This window comes from Carlito syrichta, unplaced genomic scaffold (assembly GCF_000164805.1).
Source record: "Carlito syrichta isolate Samal-C Ts95f unplaced genomic scaffold, Tarsius_syrichta-2.0.1 Scaffold302423, whole genome shotgun sequence".
Taxonomy (NCBI): domain Eukaryota; kingdom Metazoa; phylum Chordata; class Mammalia; order Primates; family Tarsiidae; genus Carlito; species Carlito syrichta.
In genome coordinates, this window is record NW_007246519.1 from 89,224 (window position 1) to 107,895 (window position 18,672).

General features: G+C 38.5%; 1 protein-coding gene across 1 annotated transcript in view; it reads right to left on the reverse strand.

Moving 5' to 3' along the window:
- The window catches only part of ALMS1 (ALMS1, centrosome and basal body associated protein), a gene marked incomplete at its 3' end in the record, with an annotated part of 133,449 nt that overhangs the window by 88,986 nt on the left and 25,791 nt on the right, over positions 1-18,672 (reverse strand). The window contains exon 3 of the mRNA XM_008056627.1: positions 3,449-3,644. Within this exon, the coding sequence (XP_008054818.1) occupies positions 3,449-3,644 (196 nt within the window). The remainder of the gene's footprint in view (positions 1-3,448; positions 3,645-18,672) is intronic.

The following is an 18,672-nucleotide window of genomic DNA, read 5'->3' on the forward strand; positions in this document are numbered from 1 at the left end:
CTCGCCAAGTTGCCCAGACTGGTCTCGAACCCATGGGCTCAGGCAATCCACTCGCCTCAGTCTCCCAAAGTGCTGGGATTACAGGCTGAGCCACCAAGCCCGGCCAGTAATTTTGGAATGTGCAAAAGAATCCTGTTACTCAGAGTTTGAGGTCTGCTGCTTTAAAGAAAAAAAAAAAATCTTGATTTCCCTAATGGTTACTTAAGTCATTCTAATATCCTTAAATATGCACTAACTAGGTATAAAGCCCTTATTCCTTATCATATTTATACAACCCCAAAACAAAAAATTAAATATTAATGTAAACAAAACTTTATTATAAAATCAACAGCATTCTATTTAAAATTAATTTTACCTGGTGGGTGACATTTTGGTAAAACTAAATTGCTTTTTCAATATGAATGTAATATTGATTGCTACAGTGTATTTTCTTGATTTCAGAATGCCTGCAATACTGTGTACAAAGTAAGAATTCTACTCTCACCTCTATTCTCCCTAAAATTACTGCAAACCAAGGGTCCACAGAGTTCGCCATCGTATCATCTGCCATTCACTTTATCTAACAATGCACCCGCGCTGCTCTCATCTACTCTGCACATTTTTTCTATTATAATTCATCTCTCTCTTATTTAATCTTTGGTCTGTCTGTTTCCCATCTAAATTTTCAGCTCCATGTCTGCTTTATAGCTATATCCCCAGTGCCTAGCAAAGTATTTGCTACACTTAGTAGGTATTCCAAAATAGATGTATTTACTGAATTAATTTGAAATGATAAACAGATAACGACAACCTTTACTACCAAGGAACAAATGGTTTCCCTTTGACCTTGGCTTAGAGAATCAGTCTTAACCTTCAAAACTGTCCTTCACCTATTTAAGAATCACAAAGAGTTTTTAACTAAGTCCTCAAATATGCTACAGCTTATTCTACAAGCGGGACCCTTGGGCAAATTTACTATTTCCAGTTGACTGTAGGCTGAGTAGTTAAGAAACCTGAGAGCCTTTTATTTTAAAAAATCAGCTATTCCTAACCAGCTTTCAAAATCTACAGTATTTATTACCTAAAATAGCTATTCAGGAATAGTAAGTAATAAGTAAGTTATAAACAGCATTTCAGCATCTCCTTAAATATTTAAGAATATTTCAAGTTGGAATTGGAGAGCTAGATCAAGTAAATGCAAAAATGTTTTGCTAAAGGTGCAGACCAAAATTGAAGTATTAATAATTCTCAAGTGTATGTATATGTGTGTGTTAGCACAGCTTTCAACTGCTTCTTGTATCCTCACATTTGGACAACTGTTACTGACTTGGATTCCTCGTTTTTGAGGTATCTAACCCTTCTGGCACCAGTCATCGACAGTGACATTTGTCATGGGTGACAGCCTAAATACCACTAAGATAGCAGCTATGCATAACAAAACAGCAATGATGGAATTTTCTCTGCCCATCAGATCTAGGCATCAGCTCCAAAAATTTCATTTACTATTTTACCTACAGTAAATGAAAAGCTAGAGTTACAGAATTTTACATCAGAAAACATTTCAGAGGTCACATAAGCGCAATCTCCTACACAGTGCTGAAACCTTTCTATTACAAAATTTTGCAGACATTTTGCAATGATATAAAACTCGTTTTTTGGTTGTTGCTGTTATATAACCTTTACCATTAAATGACTCTATTAGACAGTTATTAAATGGCTCTATTAGACAGTTATTTCTTACATCAAGCCTCCCTTTAAGTTATATATTCATTTTAATCTCTGGGCTAGGAGTTAACAATTTTTTTTTTAAGAGACAGATAGTAAACCGGGCTCGGTGGCTCAGCCTGTAATCCTGCGCCTTGGGAGGCTGAGGTGAGTGGATTGCCTGAGCCTGTGGGCTCAAGACCCACCTGGGCAACTTGGCGAGACCTCATCTCTACAATAAATCAAAAAATTAGTCGGGTGTGGTAGTGCACACCTGTAGTTCTAGCTACTTGGAAAGCTGAGGCAGAAGGATCGCCGGAGCCCAGCAAGTTGAGGCTGCGGTGGTCAGGAGTGGCCGGGAGCGGGTGACAGAGTGAGATTCCAACCCACACACACACAAAAAAAGAGACAGATGGTAAATATGTTAGGTTTTGTTGATCACATATCATCTGCAGCACATACTTTTGTCTGCTTTTACAATACTTTAAAAATGCAAAAATCATTCTCAGTTCATGGACAGTACAAAATCAAACCTAGGCCTATCAGCTATAGTTTGTAGACTCCTGCTCTAGACCATTATAATACTCATTCAATGGTATTGTTATTTTCTGCTTAGTGGACTGCCTTCTCAGAGAAGTAACTTTTATCTAAATGTTCCTAGGACACATACAGCAGGCACTTAGATATTTGTTACAAAAATGAATGAACAAAAATTAAGTTGTGTCCTCTTTAGTATGACAGTACTTCAAACATTTGATCACAGCAAAGTCTTCTTTTCATCTACCATAGTCACCTCCTCCCATAAAGGTACTCTAATTTTGTCAATCTTTCTTAAAATGTATGGCCAGATGCAGTGGCTCACGCCTGTAATCCCAGCACTTTAAGAGGCTGAGGCTAGAAGACTGCTTGAGCCCAGAAGTTTAAGACCAGCCTTGGCAACATAGCAAGTCCTAATCTCCACAAAAAATTAAAAAATTAGCCAGGCATTGTGGTATGTGCCTGTAGTCCCAGCTACTCAGGAGGCTGAGGCAGGAGAATCACTGAAGCTCAGGAGTTAGAGGCTATGGTGAGCTGTGATTGTGCCACTGTACTCAAGCTGCACTGCAGAGTCTCAGAGTAATACCTTGACTCCAGAAAAAAAGTGGACCTAAAATTGACTCTAATGATCCACATCGTAGAATGCACTGGCACTAATATCTTTACTTGGATAGCACTAGCTTCTGTTTGAAAAGAACTTGTTGAACTAAGTCCTATTCATGCTTCTCCATCAAAATCATAAAATCATCTTCATTACTGAATCCTTTGATAATCTGAAAAGTACCTGAAGTTTACCTTTTGTAAAGAGCTAATAAATCAGTTCTATACTAAACAGAGGAAAGCAGTAAGATCAACCTTAGACAAGCCATTCAAGCTCTTTACCTCAATTTTTTGGTTTGAAAGCTGAGGATAAAAACATGTGCCTTAATTAATTCCAAGAATCAAATGAGGTAAATATGAACATTTTGTTTTTAATGATCATGGAGCCTTCACTGCTAAGAGAACCAGTCAAAAGATAATAGGTGATTTATTCCAAGAACAACTGCAAATTCAGGACTGAGGAGGCACACATACTAGAGAGGAAGTTGTCACCTTTTTGCCTTCTGTGAGTAATAGGGCATGATAAAATGAGGGGCAACTGCATATGTAATATAACTAGACCTGCAGACCCCCAAAACTGTTCTACAAATGCAAGGTTTTACTTTTAGCTAAAATAAAGAGGCATTACCTAGCAAGGGAGAACATAAGAGATCTCTGCTGGGTTCCTTTACTTGATTTTCTGATTGAGTCAATACACCCTCTTCCAGAGAAGGGTAGTCAGACACTTCAGTCTCTTCAGTTCTGTCATTAAACCTGGCTTGAGATGTATCCAAGGTTTGGGAAGAGTCTATTTCTTGAGAAAGACGATGCCAAGATTCCACTCTCTAAAACAATTTTAAAGAAAAATATGTTGTCATTAACTGAGTTACCATACACATTAACATTTACATTAAAATGTCCACTCATGTAGCAAATAGTTTCCTATGCAATAATATTCTTATCAAAGTTTGGAAAATGTAAAAAGTTGTTCTTTCTATGTTTCTTACAATATTAACTATATTTCAGACCTTTTCCCATCTACCAATCTCTCTTTTTTTTTTTATTTTAATGACATGGGGTACAATTCAGGATTAGGTACATAAGTGGTCATTTTACAGGTGAAGTTTGGGCCTCCCATTGGTCCTCACTTTGCCTGGTTTGGGAATCAGGTACCTTTATTATTGTTATGTGCCCCCTCTTCCCCTGGCAGTGACCCACTACTGCCGATCCCTTTCATATAGTATTATGATAAATGTTCAGAGTCCACTTATGAGTAAGAACATTTGGTACTCAGTTTTTTTTTTTTTTTTCTTTTCTTTTTTTTTGGAGTTGGCGTCTCAGTTGCCCAGGCTGAAGTGCAGTGGCACACTCATGGCCACTGCAGCCTCAACCTGCTGGGTTCAGGCGATCCTTCCACCTCAGCCTTCCAAGTAGCTGGAACTACAGGCATGTGCCACCACACCTGGCTAATTTTTAATTATTGCAGGGATGAGGTCTCCCCAAGTTGCCCAGGTTGGTCTCGAACCTGTAAACTCAGGCAATCCTCTCACCTGGGCCTCCCAAACTGCTGGGATTATAGGCATGAGCCACCGCACCCAGCCAGTACTTTTTTCTTTGTTTCTGTGAGAAGGCACTGAGTAAGACGGACTCTAAATCCATCCAAGTTGCAGGGAAGTCCATAATTTTGTCCTTTATAGCTGCACTTTTAATCTCTTGAAGTATTTTTTCTGCTATATTTTTAACAGTTAGTTCTCATCATTAAATCAGTAGATTTGATACTAGATGATATTTACAATTTGATCATAATAAAACTGGAAAAAAAAAGTTCAAACCTGAAGGTACTATATTCTCTACATGCGACTACTTTACTAAGTTTTTATTAGCTGTATTAGTTTCTAAAGGACTGCTACTTCTCAGTATAAAACATTATCATATCACCCATGAACAGTGGTACATTTGTCTCTTCCAAATATTTACTCTTACATTATTGGCATGACTCAGAGCACTGCTTCTGAAACTATAAGGACAAGTTTTCCATTCTTCCAATTCATCACAGACTGACACTTTATTAAAATGCTAATAAAATTAATAATAAAGATGCTAATTTTTAAACTAGTAAAAATAACAAGAATTGAATTTAAAAGGTATATAAGCTCAAAATATAAACCACAAGCCCAAATGTTTGATTTCTAGTTCTAAAAAAAAGATAAAATTACTCTGACAAACTACTATAAAAGTTTCTAAACACTTCCTCTCAATTTTGATACTCATCTGTTGACTTAAAGATGATAAATAACTGTTAAAAAATACAACAGAAATGCCAGTGATTCTTGAATACTTTAAGAGATTGGTAGTATTGCTACCTCTTGACAGGTCAGTACCAAGCAATTCATGGACTGGCACTAATCCACAGGCTACACTGAATCACAATGTCAAAGTTGAATTAAATACTAAATGATGACCAGTTTTAAAGGTATCTTCCTTCTAAATTAGCTAATAATTAAGAATATTCTTATCACACTATGAAAGTATTCTTTTATTTTTAAATAATTTGATTAGAAAGGAGCACTAAATAATATCAAACTACATTGTAGCATCTTTTTTGCCCAATGAAGCCTGATAAAGGATAGCAACTTTTTTTTTTATAGACAGGGTCTCACTATATTGCCCAGGCTACATACTTTAACTTCTTGAACTTGAACTTCTGGGTTCTCAGCCTCCCAAGTCAACAAACTTCTTTATATTGAAACGTCTTCATATATCTTACTTGGACGGGTAGATCAGACTTTTAAATCATATATGTTCACATATTCTTTAACATTTTAATATATGTATATGATTATAAATAAGGTTAATCAGCATTTTAGAATACTTGCTTTACTTTCTAACCTTGTTATATAACTTTGTACTCTACAAGAAAATTCAATTTTCCTTAAAAATTTAAACTATTTAACCCATGAATCTATCAGATCCAAAAATCTTTTTGATAGTTGGTTGGTACTATCATAACTTTCTCAATTTCCTCCTTAGCAATCCTAGGCCACCTCTACAAATTGATAGATTTGTATAAAGTCTATTTAACTGGAAGCTTTTTTTCTGGACTGTATTTACTAGGAATGTATCTAAATGAAAACATGAAAAAATGATATTATATTGAATGCAATCTTAGATATACAATGTACAGATTTGCATTACTTTGTAATGTAATTATTTTATTACTAGATAGATACTCTTCTTCCTTAATCAACTGAAATGTTAAGAGAATATAGATCTTTTAATTCCCAGATACCATGAATCCATAAAAAAGATGATGTATTACAATTTAGAAAGATTTTCACATTTTCTAAAAAGAGTTTTGTTTTTGATGAGGTATTTTCAGCATGCAAAGTTAAATAAAATTCTCATACAGTAAGTTTTTTATAAAAAGATATCCACTCTCTACTACATAATATCAGTTATATATATGCAAAAAAAGTTTGAAGAGAAATATTCTAAAATATTAACAGTACTCATCTATGGTTTGTGAGATTATACAACAGCAGACTTTTGACATTCCAAAATCCCTTCTACAATGGATAAATTAGTCAGATCTAGAACATCAAATTGCTAGTGAAAACATGCTTTCCATCTTTCTAATACTTGAAAATAAAAGGAATATGAAAATGATTGGCTGGGCTTGGAGGTTCAGCCTGTAATCCCAGCACTTTGGGAGGCCGAGGCGAGTGGATTGCCCGAGCCCACGGGTTCGAGACCAGCCCAGACAATTTGGCAAGACCTTGTCTCTACAATAAATCAAAAATTAACTGGCTGTGATAGCAGGTGCCTGTAGTTCCAGCTAGTTGGAAGGCTAAGGTGGAAGGATCGCCAGAGCCCAGCAGGTCAACGTGGGGGTGGCCGTGAGCGTGTGTCACTGCACTCTAGCCTGGGCGATGGAGTGAGACTCCGACCAAAAAGAAAATGATTAATTTTTTTCTTTTGAGAATGCTCCATTCCATAGGGGATAGTGGGCCAATGAAAAGCTTCAAAACAGGAGAATTCGAATCATTTTGTGACTCTCTCTAGAGCAAAAATCTGTGGTCCCATGACTCACCTCTCAGCCGCTTTGACCATGCCTTGAGCCTTGAGTCCCACAGCTTAACTCCTCACTACTGAGAGACGCATCCACTCGTCTTCCTGCCCATACACTTATTCTTTAACTTCATGAAGGCAACTATTCTGTTACTTATACTTTTCATCATTCCTTTTTCATCTGCATTTCCCTCTTTACTGCTCTGAGAGTTTGTAGTCATCCTTATAATTACTGCCTTGCAAACACCCTTAACTTTCTTGTCTTTTTCTCCTACTATTCTATTTGGCAAAAACTAACACTGATTGAACCTTCTCCTTGTATGGATCCAAATATGGATGTGTTGGAGAAATCACATACCCAAATTGACTGATTTTTCATTAACTGATGACATTAAACCTCAAGGGCACTCAGTATTGCTTAGAAATCCTACTACATTTTCCTGGTGAGTTGAAATTCCATACCTCCTTTCCTCAGAACTACTGAACTCTCTACTTCCTCGTTTTCAACTGATGATCTCAACTCCTATTTCAATAAGCATACAACAGTGCACAGAATCACTCTTGTCTCCCTACCATTTGATATACAGCCTCATTATCGGATACACTTCTATCTTATGACTTAACAAAAGTCTCTCTAACTCTTAAACTTAAAGGCATTCCCATCTCATTATATTTTTAAAAATAATTTCTGTCCTATGTGACTCTCCCATTTTCCTTCATCCATTTTTATCTCATTACTGAACCATTCCTCTCCCAAGCAAACACACTCTTAAAACTTCCCTTCATAAAATGAATTTTTAAATAACCTCTGTTCAACATTTCTTTTCTTTCTGCATTATGTATTCTGTTGTGATGTTTTATCATACAAGGAGTTTTTGTGTTATACCTTTTAAATCGATATAAAAAGGCTGACAAAGAAAAATACATATATATATATTTTAGTTATATACATATATTATTTTCTTTTTTTTTAGTTAGTCTCACTCCATCGCCCAGGCTGGAATGCAGTGGCATGCTCATGGCCATCCCAGCATCCCTCCTGGGCTCTGGCAATCCTTCCACCTCGGCATTCCAAGTCGTCAAACTACAGGTGCACTACCATACCCAGCTAACTTTTTGATTTATTGTAGCGATGAGGTCTCACCAAGTTGCCCAGGGTGGTCTCAAACCCATGGGCTCAGGCAATCCTCTCACCTCGGCCTCTGAAAGTGCTGGGATTATAGGCTCGATCCACGGCGCCCAGCCAGTAAATAGTTTTGACAGATGTGAGTAGAGATGACAAATAAGCATTCAGACAAATATAAATTTTGAAGCAGAAAAGCTGGAGATACTAATCTGGGATTTATCAGTATACAGATATATTTAAAGCCTTGGAGCTGGATGAGAACCAAGAACATTCCCACATTTCAAGCAGAGGTTAAGGAAAAAAAAAAAACTCCAATGTGTGTAGGAGTCCCAGAGTAAGAGAGTAAGAGGAGGACCTATGACTAACTATACACTACATACTCACTTTAAGGCATTCTATTTCAAAATGTTTAAAACACTATGCTAAAAAAAGTGTGTTTTGCTGCAAACCACATTTGAGTCATGCTCCGGTCCACAGCGACAAATTTTGATTTTGAGGGTTAGCAGCAAAGGGTATTGAGAGAGAAAGCCCGAGCACAAAGATGCCAAGAAAGAAAATGCTTTTAAGGAGCTATACGACGGTTAACAGTGTCAAGTACGATTTACTGTACCTAAGATGAGCACAGAAGAGTAGTCGCTGTATTCACAACTGTGCAAATACTGTTGGCGACACAGGCTTTCACAGGGTTGGGGTCAGGACTCAAAGTAGATTAAGCAGAAAAGCAGGCGGAGCCTCGTCAGTGTAATAAGATGGAAGGAAGGAAGCAAGGAAGGGCAAATATGTTAAAAAGGAAAAAATAAAATATAAAGTTGATATGATTATCTGCATAGAAAGTCCTAAAGAATCTACAAAAAAGCTACTAAAAATAGTAAGTGCTAGAAAGATCATAGGATACAAGAGCAATATAAAAAGTCTATTATATTTCCATATACTTGTAGTGAACAATAAGAAACTGAAATTCCTAAAAATACCAATTAAGTCTAACAAACCATTTGTAAGATTGGTACACTGAAGACACTGATGAAGAAATTAACAGCCTAAATAAATGAACAGAACTCTTGTGCTTATGAATTAGAAAACTCAATATTGCTAAGATATCCATTCTTCCCAAATTGATTTATAGATTCAATGCAATCTTAATCAAAATTCCAACAGAGACTGGGAATGGTGGCTCACCCCCATAATCCCAGCACTTTGGGAGGCCAAAGTGGGAGATTGTCTGAGCCTAGGAGTTTGAGACCAGACTGGGCAACATAGTGAGACCACATCTCTACAAAAAAAAAAAAAAATCAAAAAATTAGCTGGGCATGGTGGCATGCACCTGTAGTCCCAGCTACTCGGGAGGCTGAGGGAGAAGGATTACCTGAGCTCCGCAGGTCGAGGCTGCAGTGAGCTGTGATCATGCCACTGCACTCCAGCCTGGGTGACAGTGAGACCCCAACTCAAAAACAAAACAAAAAAGAAATGAAAAAAATTCCAGCAAGCTTTTAAAATAGAAATTGACAAGCTAATTCTAAAATGTATAAAGAAATCCAAAGAATCAAAAATTTAAAAAAACATTTTTAAAAAGAACAAAGCGAGAGAATTCACAACCTGATTTTAAGACAATGTAGAAATTAAGAATGTAATACTGGTATGAGTATCGATATATAAATGGAATAGAGAGTACAGAAATAGACCCATATATAATGTCAATTTACTTTTGACAAGGATGTCAAGATAGCAAATGGTGCTGGAATAGCAATTCGATATTCACATGTAAGAAAATGCAGCTAAACTCTTACTTCACACCATATACAATAACCAACTCAAAATGAATCATAAACATAAATGTAAGACTTAAAACTATAAAACTTCTGAAACAGTGGTTCTCAACTGGGGAAGATTTTGATACCCTGCTCCCTTCAAACGTGAAATCTGGCAATGGTAGAAAGCCTTTTATTTCTTTGAGTTAGAGTCTCACTCCGTCGCCCAGGCTGGAGTGCAGTGGCACGCTCATGGCCACCCCAGGGTTGACCCGCTGGGCTCAGGCAATCCTTCCACCTCAGCCTTCCAAGCCAGAACTACAGGCACACGCTACCACACCCGGCTAATTTTTTGATTTATTATGGAGATGAGGTCTTGCCAAGCTGCTCAGGCTGATCTCCAACCCATGGACTCAGGCAATCCTTTCACACTGGCCTCCGAAAGTGCTGGGATTACAGGCTTGAGCCACCACGCCCAGCCAGAAAACATTTTTGATGGTTACAACTTGGGGGAGTATTACTGATAGCTGGTGGGAGGAGGCCAGGGATGCCACTAAACATCTTAAAATACACAAGACAGTCCTCCACAACAAAGAATTATTTGGCTCAAAATGCCAATAATGCCAGAGTTGAGAAACCCTGGTCTAAAAGAAAACAGGAGAAAATCTTTGTGACTTAGGATTAGGCCAAGATTTCTCAGACTAGACATAAGAAGTAAAAATTACAAAAGGACAAAAAAGATCAATAAACAAAAGTTTCACCAAACTTAAAATTCCTGCATTCCAATAGGAAAATGCAAAGACAAACCATACTGTTTTTGTAGAAGATATATCTGATAAAGGATTTGCAAAGTTCAAAAAATGAAAAAAACAGCCATAAGAAATGAAGAGATTTAAACAGATTTTTCACTATTTTTTCTTTTAAAAAAAAGGAGGGCAAATAAGCATACAAAAGGCTGTTCAATATCATTAGTCATTAGGGAAATGCATATTAAAACCACATTGAGGCTGGGCTCGGTGGCCCAGCCTGTAATCCCAGCACTTTGGGAGGCCAAGGCTAGCGGATTGCCTGAGTCTGTGGGTTCAAGACCCGCCCAGGCAATTCGGCGAGATATCGTCTCTACAATAAATCAAAAATTAACCGGGCATGGTAGCACACGCCTGTAGTTCCAGCTACTTGGAAGGCTAAGGCGGAAGGATCGCCGGAGTCCAGCAGGTCGAGCCTGCGGTGGCCCGGAGTGTGCCACTGCACTCCAGTCTGGGTGACAGAGTGAGACTCCAACACAAAAAATAAAAAATAAAAATAAATCACATTGAGACACCAGAAGGAAACATAAAACCATGATGAGGCACACATAATACACTCTAGAGTGTTCAAATATTTTTTAAAACTGATAATACCAAGAGCTGGCAAGAATGCAAAGTAACAAGAATTTTCACACACTACTGGGAATGCAGACTAGTATAACCACTTTGGAAAACAGTTGGACACTTTCTTATAAAGCCATATGTCTACTCAAAAACCTAAACACAAATGGAATACTATTCAGCAATAAAAATTACAGTGGAACAAGTGGCTGATACATGCAACAACATGGGTGAATTGCAAAAGTATGTGCCAAAAGAAAGTCAGATTCAAAAGTCTACATACTGTATTATTCAGAAAAGGAAAAACTAAAAGGATAGAAATCAAATCAATAGTTGTCAGGGACTAGAGGTAGAGGAGGTGACTGACTTCAAAGGGACACATGGAACTTTTCTGGGATGATGGTAATGTTGTGTATCTGAAATAAGGTGGTGGCTGCATAACCATATATATCTGTTAAAGTTTACTTGACAAACTATAAATCTAAAAGAGTACATTTCAATATATTTAACCTTACCTCAATAATTGTTTTAAATGAGGAAAGGATATCAGGAAATGTAAACAGAAAATGTAGACAACTCTTGAAAATGTCACTGTAACAGGCAGCAGAATATTAAATCAGGCAATAGTTGGAAAGGAAAAGAGGATGGGACATGTGTACTCAAGTTGCTGATGATGACAGGGTCTAGGCCATGGGACGAGTAACCTAGAAGGGAGATGTCTGTAGGTTAGATAAAAGATCTGAGAACTTCAGATCCTGGATGGGTAATATATATTGAAGTGAAAGAAACAAATAAAAGAGGAAGATGGCTGGGCATGGTGGCTCACGCCTGTAATCCCAGCCCTTTGGAAAGCAGAAGTGAGAGAATTACCTGAGCTCACAGGTTCAAGACCACCCTAGGCAACTTGGCAAGACCTCGTCTCTACAATAAATCAAAAAATTAGCTGGGCATGGTGGCACATGCCTGTGGTTCCAGCTACTTGGAAGGCTGATGTGAAAGGATCGCCTGAGTCCAGCAGTTTGAGGCTGTGGTGGCTGTGAGTGTGCCACTGTACTTCAGCCTGGGTGACAGTGAGACTCCGACTCAAAAAAAAAAAAAAAAAAAGAGGAAGACAATGCAGCAAGAGCTATAGTTCTCAATGAAAATACAAAGGTAACTCAGATGACAGCAACAAGGATGAATAATGATAGAATAATCAGAAGGAGAAGAGAACTACAAAGTGGCATGTTTCAGCTATTCAGAGGAACCCAGGCATAAAGGCAGAAATGAAGTGCTTTAGGATCCATCATGGTTCACATTTTTTAAGACGGGGGCAAAAGGAAGACATCAATTTTTGACCTGTGTTCTATCACAAATAGGCCCCCAGTAAATATTGTTTAGGAATATGTCCCTAGTATAAGTTTCCTAGGGCTGCCAAAAAAAAGTGACACTAACGAGGTGGCTTAAAGCAATGAAAATTTATTCTCTCACAATTCTAAAGGCCAGAAGTCTGAAATTAAGGTGTTGGCAGGGTCATGCTCCCTCTGGATCCTCCAGGAGAGGATTTGTCCTCACTATTTTTACATTCTTGGAAGACGTAGGCATTCCTTGGTTTCAGGCAGTATAACTCCAATTCTGCTTTCATCTTCACATGACCACCCTTCTCCCCATGTGTTTTTCTCCTCACAAGGCACTTTCCTCTCTTATAAGGACACTCTTATTAGATTAAGGACACAACCTACTCCAGTATGACCTCATCCTAACTTGAATAATTAATTACATAGGCAATCACCCTATTTCTAAATGAGGTCATATTGTGAGGTACTAGGGATGTCGAGAGCACAAATCAACCCAAAATAATCTCCTTCCATGTAATGGACCAGAATACTGTGCCTTTTCTGGTCAAGGATTATCTTAACTCCTTTCTCTCAGTGATAGCAAACCTTCCTTCCTCCATATCTTTCACATTTTCACCATTGCAATTTAGGAGAACCTGAAGGTGCTAGAAGAAATCTGATAGTCAAGTTATTATATAATAAACCTTAAATATTTAACCATTCTGAGTAAAGCTGCATTTTTCCTCCAATAATCGTATATGAGTTTTTTTCCTATTTGGTCACAATTATTACATTTCTTCAAAGTTTATGACTATGTTATAGATAAGTGTTTCTCAAAGTATGGTCCAAGGGTAACTGACACCCTTTCAAGGAATCTATGACAGCCTCCTTTTTCCAACTACATACAAGATGGGGCCCAAAAAAATTGAATTATTTTTTGGAGGGTGAATCCTGTGTAGTACAGGCTTTCCCTGCTGGGTAAGTGTTCTAGGAACCCATCAGCATCAGTGTACCAGCTAGCATTGTTGTGAGAGGCTAAGTTCAGCTTCAGTGAATTTTTTTTTTTAAGATTCTTTCAACATAGTAGCCCACTTTATTTACAAGTACACCTGCCCACACCTGAGTGTTCTGCAGTTTTTGACCAAAAACAGCATGACCTCCCTTGCCCCACCCTCCCTATTCACATGATCTCACCCTCAGTGACTTTTTTTGTTTCCCCAGATGAAAATAGTCTGGAAGCATTTTGTCAATGTGAAAGAAGTAAAACACAACACAGCAGAAGCACTAAAAGGCATCAAAATTGACCTGTTCAAAAACTGTTTTGAGCAGTAGAAAAGCATTTTGATAGGTGTATTATATCAAACAGAGAGTACTTTGAAGGTGACTGAAATCTAAACATATAAGAATACACAATCTTTTATAAATAAACCCCAGGGTTTTTTTTGGTTCCCCTGGTATCTATGTGAGGCCAGATTGTCTTCACATACTCAATCAAAATGATATATCCCAACCAACTGAATACATATACAGATACAAAAATTAGCTATTACAGTTAATTTTATGTGTCAAATTGACTGGGTCACGGAGTGTCCAGATACTTAATTAAACATTATTATGAGCCGGACTTGGTGGCTCAGCCTGTAATCTTGTGCTTCGGGAGGCCAAGGTGAGTAGACTGCCTGAGCCTGCGGGTTCGAGACCTGCCTGGGCAACTTGGCAAGACCTCATCTCTACAATAAATCAAAAAATTAGCCGGGCGTGGTAGCGCGTGCCTGTAGTTCCAGCTACTTGGAAGGCTGAGGCGGAAGGATTGACAGAGCCCAGCAGGTGAAGGCTGTGGTGGCCATGAGCGTGCCACTGCACTCCAGTCTGGGCAACAGAGTAAGACTCTCCTCAATGTGGGTAGGCCTGAGCCAATCCACTGAAGGCCTAAACAGAACAAAAGGCTGAACAAGGGCGAATCTGCTCTCTCTGCCTGATGGTCTTCCAGCTGGAGGATCTTATGTCTTCAGACACAGATCAAAACTGGCTATCCTGGCTCTCATGCCTTTGGACTTGAACTGGTACTATACCCGCTCACAGATCTCAGGGCTTCTCAGTCTCCATAATCACATAAGCCAATTCCTTATAATAAATATCAATGTAAATATTTATACATAGATAGGTAGATCTATCTATCTATCCATCTAACTATCTATCTATCTATCTATACCTCCATTGTATTGGTTCTGCTTCTCTGGAGAATCCTGACTAATGGACTAATGCACCAATTATCTACTATTAAGTCAGATATTAAAGAGATTTCCATAAATATAAAACATGCTAGTCTCCCAACTAATTTTTTTTTTGTTTTGGAAAATAGTCATCTTATACTTTAAACTGTATTATTTATGATATTATGCAATAAGTTTCTTCTTTTAAAAGAAATCTTAAAATAAATAATTTCCTGGATAATAAATATCTATACAGATAATCTATGTAAACAAAAGCTATTAAGAATAACTTTGGGCCGGGCTCGGTGGCACAGCCTGTAATCTCGCGCCTTTGGGAGGCTGAGGTGAGTGGATTACCTGAGCCCGCGGGTTCGAGACCTGCCTGGGCAGCGAGACATCATCTCTACAATAAAAATTAAAAAATCAGCCAGGCATGGTAGTGCATGCCTGTAATTCCAGCTACTCGGAAGGCTGAGGCGGAAGGATCGTCGGAGCCCAGCAGGTGAGGCTGCAGTGGCCGGGAGCGGCCACTGCACTCCAGTCTGGGCAACCAAGTGAGACTCCAACACACACACCAAAAAAAGAATAATTTGGGGAAACTGGTCAGAATATGTGAGTCCATACATTGGTGAGTAGGCATAAAGACGAATTCACATGTGTGTGTGTGTCTCCAAGTGGGTGAGCCAATGTACAACTGAGTAAAGATGCAAGATCAAGCACCCTGGCCTCCTCTGCAGAAGTGGCTGTAATTGACCACTGCTCTGAATTCAAGGTAGCAGAAATCAGCAGTCTCTGGGTACCTGGCACCTGGCCCACACCATCACCTGCAGCAACAAGCCAGGCACTAGCAGTGGGGACCCAGGAGAAAGCGCAGGGAAGAAATCTGAAGCTGACCTCCCCAAGGGAAGAGAAGACATGGGTGATGCCATTTTCTCTGCCCTGGAGTCAAGCAGAAACCTGCTCTAGCTCACCCAATTCTGAGCAGCCTGCATCCTGAGACTGAGAGGCAACTGCTGCACCCCTCTGGAATCAACTATCATTGGCCCAGAGAAGATACTCCAAGTGTACCCACCATAGCAGAAAGACAGATGCCCCACCCCCCCACACTGGACAAAATACAGACACGTGCAATCGGACTGGGATACCTAGCAGCAGACAAATTGAGGTGAGTCTTGATCTGATTCACTCCTCCCTTCTCAAGCAGTCTCTGGGGCATCTGACCTAAGAAGAGAGTGGCTTGGTCAGTCTGTGCTAAGAGCACAGGGGAGGGTCTAGAGACCAGAGCCTGCTCCCTACCATGGTACCAAAAGGATCAGTGCTTGGAACATGCCAATAAAAGAAAAAAAAAAGGAAAAAAACCTGAAGTCCCAGAAACAGTGACAAGAGGGAGCTCCGTTCCCCACCCCCTCTCCATACATATCCTTCTGTGTGTCTTCTGATTTGATTTGCCCCTTTTGTGCCCTCTTTTTTTGCATATGGGTATACTTGAGGGTGAGTGCATCTTTGATATTTTTTTGTTGTTCTTTACTTTTGATTTCCCTTCTTCTTTCATCTTCCTTTAATCTCCCTTCTTCTTTCTTTATTCTTTTCCTTTCTCTTAACTCATTTTGGTTTCAGGGGATATACATATACTCCCACTACATGGACATACTGGAAGATGCTGAGAAGTAGGTTCCAGGGAGCCCACACCCAGTCAGCAAATACTGTGATCTGCAGGTAGCTTCTGAACCACAGCTCCCCCCATTATACCTTAATCAAATCTCAAAACTGCAAAAAGACAACACAATCCCCCCATCTGTAACCTGGGTTCAAAACTGAACAAATCCAGAGGATCTATCTAAGGAAGAATGAGGGATTGAGCAAACAGAAGTGAAAGCTATCTCCCTATCACTGAGCAATGAAATTAAGGAGAGAAGAAAAAAAGGGGGTAGAGAATCCATCACAAATGAAGAAGAATCAACAGAAGAACATAGGTACTCCCCAGATCCCTGGAAAAATAGCACTGAAAATATAGACTCCAGAACTCAAATAATGAAGAGCCCCCGGACGGACTAGTCTGAAACTACAAATCCAGATATCAAGGTATTAATGGACAGGATAAACAGAAATGAATAAAGGCAAGAAAAAAAATGAAAAAGTTGATAACTGAGATGATGGCAATAAATAATACAGTAAATGAAATAAACTGACAAGCATGGAAAGCACAATTAACCAAACAGAAGAATCTTAGAGCCTGAAGACCAAAATATGGAACTAACCAAAAACATAGACAGGAAGCTTAAAAAGACAAAACAAAGCCTCCAAGAGATGTGTGATTATATTAAGAGGTCAAACTTACACCTGATCGGCATTCCTGAGACAGGGAGACAGAAACCACCTTGGAACAAACATTTCACGAGATTATTCAAGAAAATTTCCCTCATCATGTAAGAGACATAACTAACCAAACACAAGAGATTCAGAGAAACACTGAAAGGAATCAAACGAGAAGACCAACTCCTAGTAATTCACTTGTACAAAGTAGTTATGAAAGACAAAGTCTTCAAGGCAGCAAGAAAAATGTCAGACTACCTACCAGGGAAGACAAATTAGAATAGCAGCACACTTATCTACAGAAACACTACAGGCTAGAAGAGACTGGGATCCAATCTTCAAATTTCTCAAGGAAAAATAATTTTTTTTTCTTGGTAGAAAATCAACCAAGAATTTCCTACCCAGTTAAGGCAAGTTTCATTAGTAATGGAGAATTAAAATCCTTCCCAGACATTCAACCCATAAGAATTTATGCTGCCTCTGGATCAGCTCTACAAAAGACACGTAGGAAGGTACTAAGCACAAAAGAAAGGAAAAGAGGAACAAACACGCTTTTCCCAAGAACACAGGAAAACGGAGACTCAACACAGCATGTATCACGACTGAAAACTGAAAACACACACACATCAATGCAAAAACCAAAAGAAAATCAACAAAGAAACAAAGAGCAACAACAAAAAAGAAATGTATAAGACCCTCATGACAATAAACTCTCACATCTCAATAATCAGCCTGTACATTAATGGAATAAATGCACCACTGAAAGGACACAGAATAGAAAATTGGGAGGGGGGAGGGGACCACAACCCAACCATTAGCTGCCTCCAAGAAACACATCACAATACAAATGACCTCACAGACTCAAAGTTAAGAGGATGGAAAACAAATTTTCAGGTAAAAGAAGAGAGAAATCTTACTATCAGACAAAACAACCCTTAAATTATCAAAAATTTAAAAAGATACAGAAGGACACTGCATAATGATAAAAGGTTCAATCCACCAATAAGAAATAACCATCCTAAACATATATGCAACCAACACAGGAGCACCAGCTTTTATAAAACAGCTACTAAGTAAACTAAAAAAAGATATGAACTCTAACACTATAATAGCTGGTGACTCAGATACTCCACTAATATCCTAAATAGATCATCAAGGCAAAAAAATTAACAAGAAGATCCAGAACTTCAACTTGATGCTTCTCTAAATGGACTTAATACATACCTACAGAACACTCCACCCAACAACCACAGAATATACATTCTACTCATGACCACATGGTATATCCTTCAAGATCCACCACAGACTCAGTCACATATCAAACATAAACAAATTTCATAAGATCAAAATACTGCCACGCACCTTCTCAGACCACAGTGAAATACAAATAAATACCAACAACAAAATTCCCCCAAAACCCACAAAGTCATGGACAATAAACAGCATGATACTGAACAACTCCTGTGTGTCAACACAGAAATCAAAACAGAAATTTAAAAATTTTGGAAACAAATGCAAACAAAGAAACATCTTACCAAAACCTCTGGGATGCCATGAAAGCACATCACTAAGAGGGGAATTCATAACTCTAATGAACACATCGAGAAAATGAAATGATCACAAGCTAACAGCCTAAGGGAGCTGGAAAGGCAAGACCAACAAAAAGTAAATTAAGCAGAAAAATCCAGATCACCAAATTAAAAACCCAAATTCAGGACATAGAAG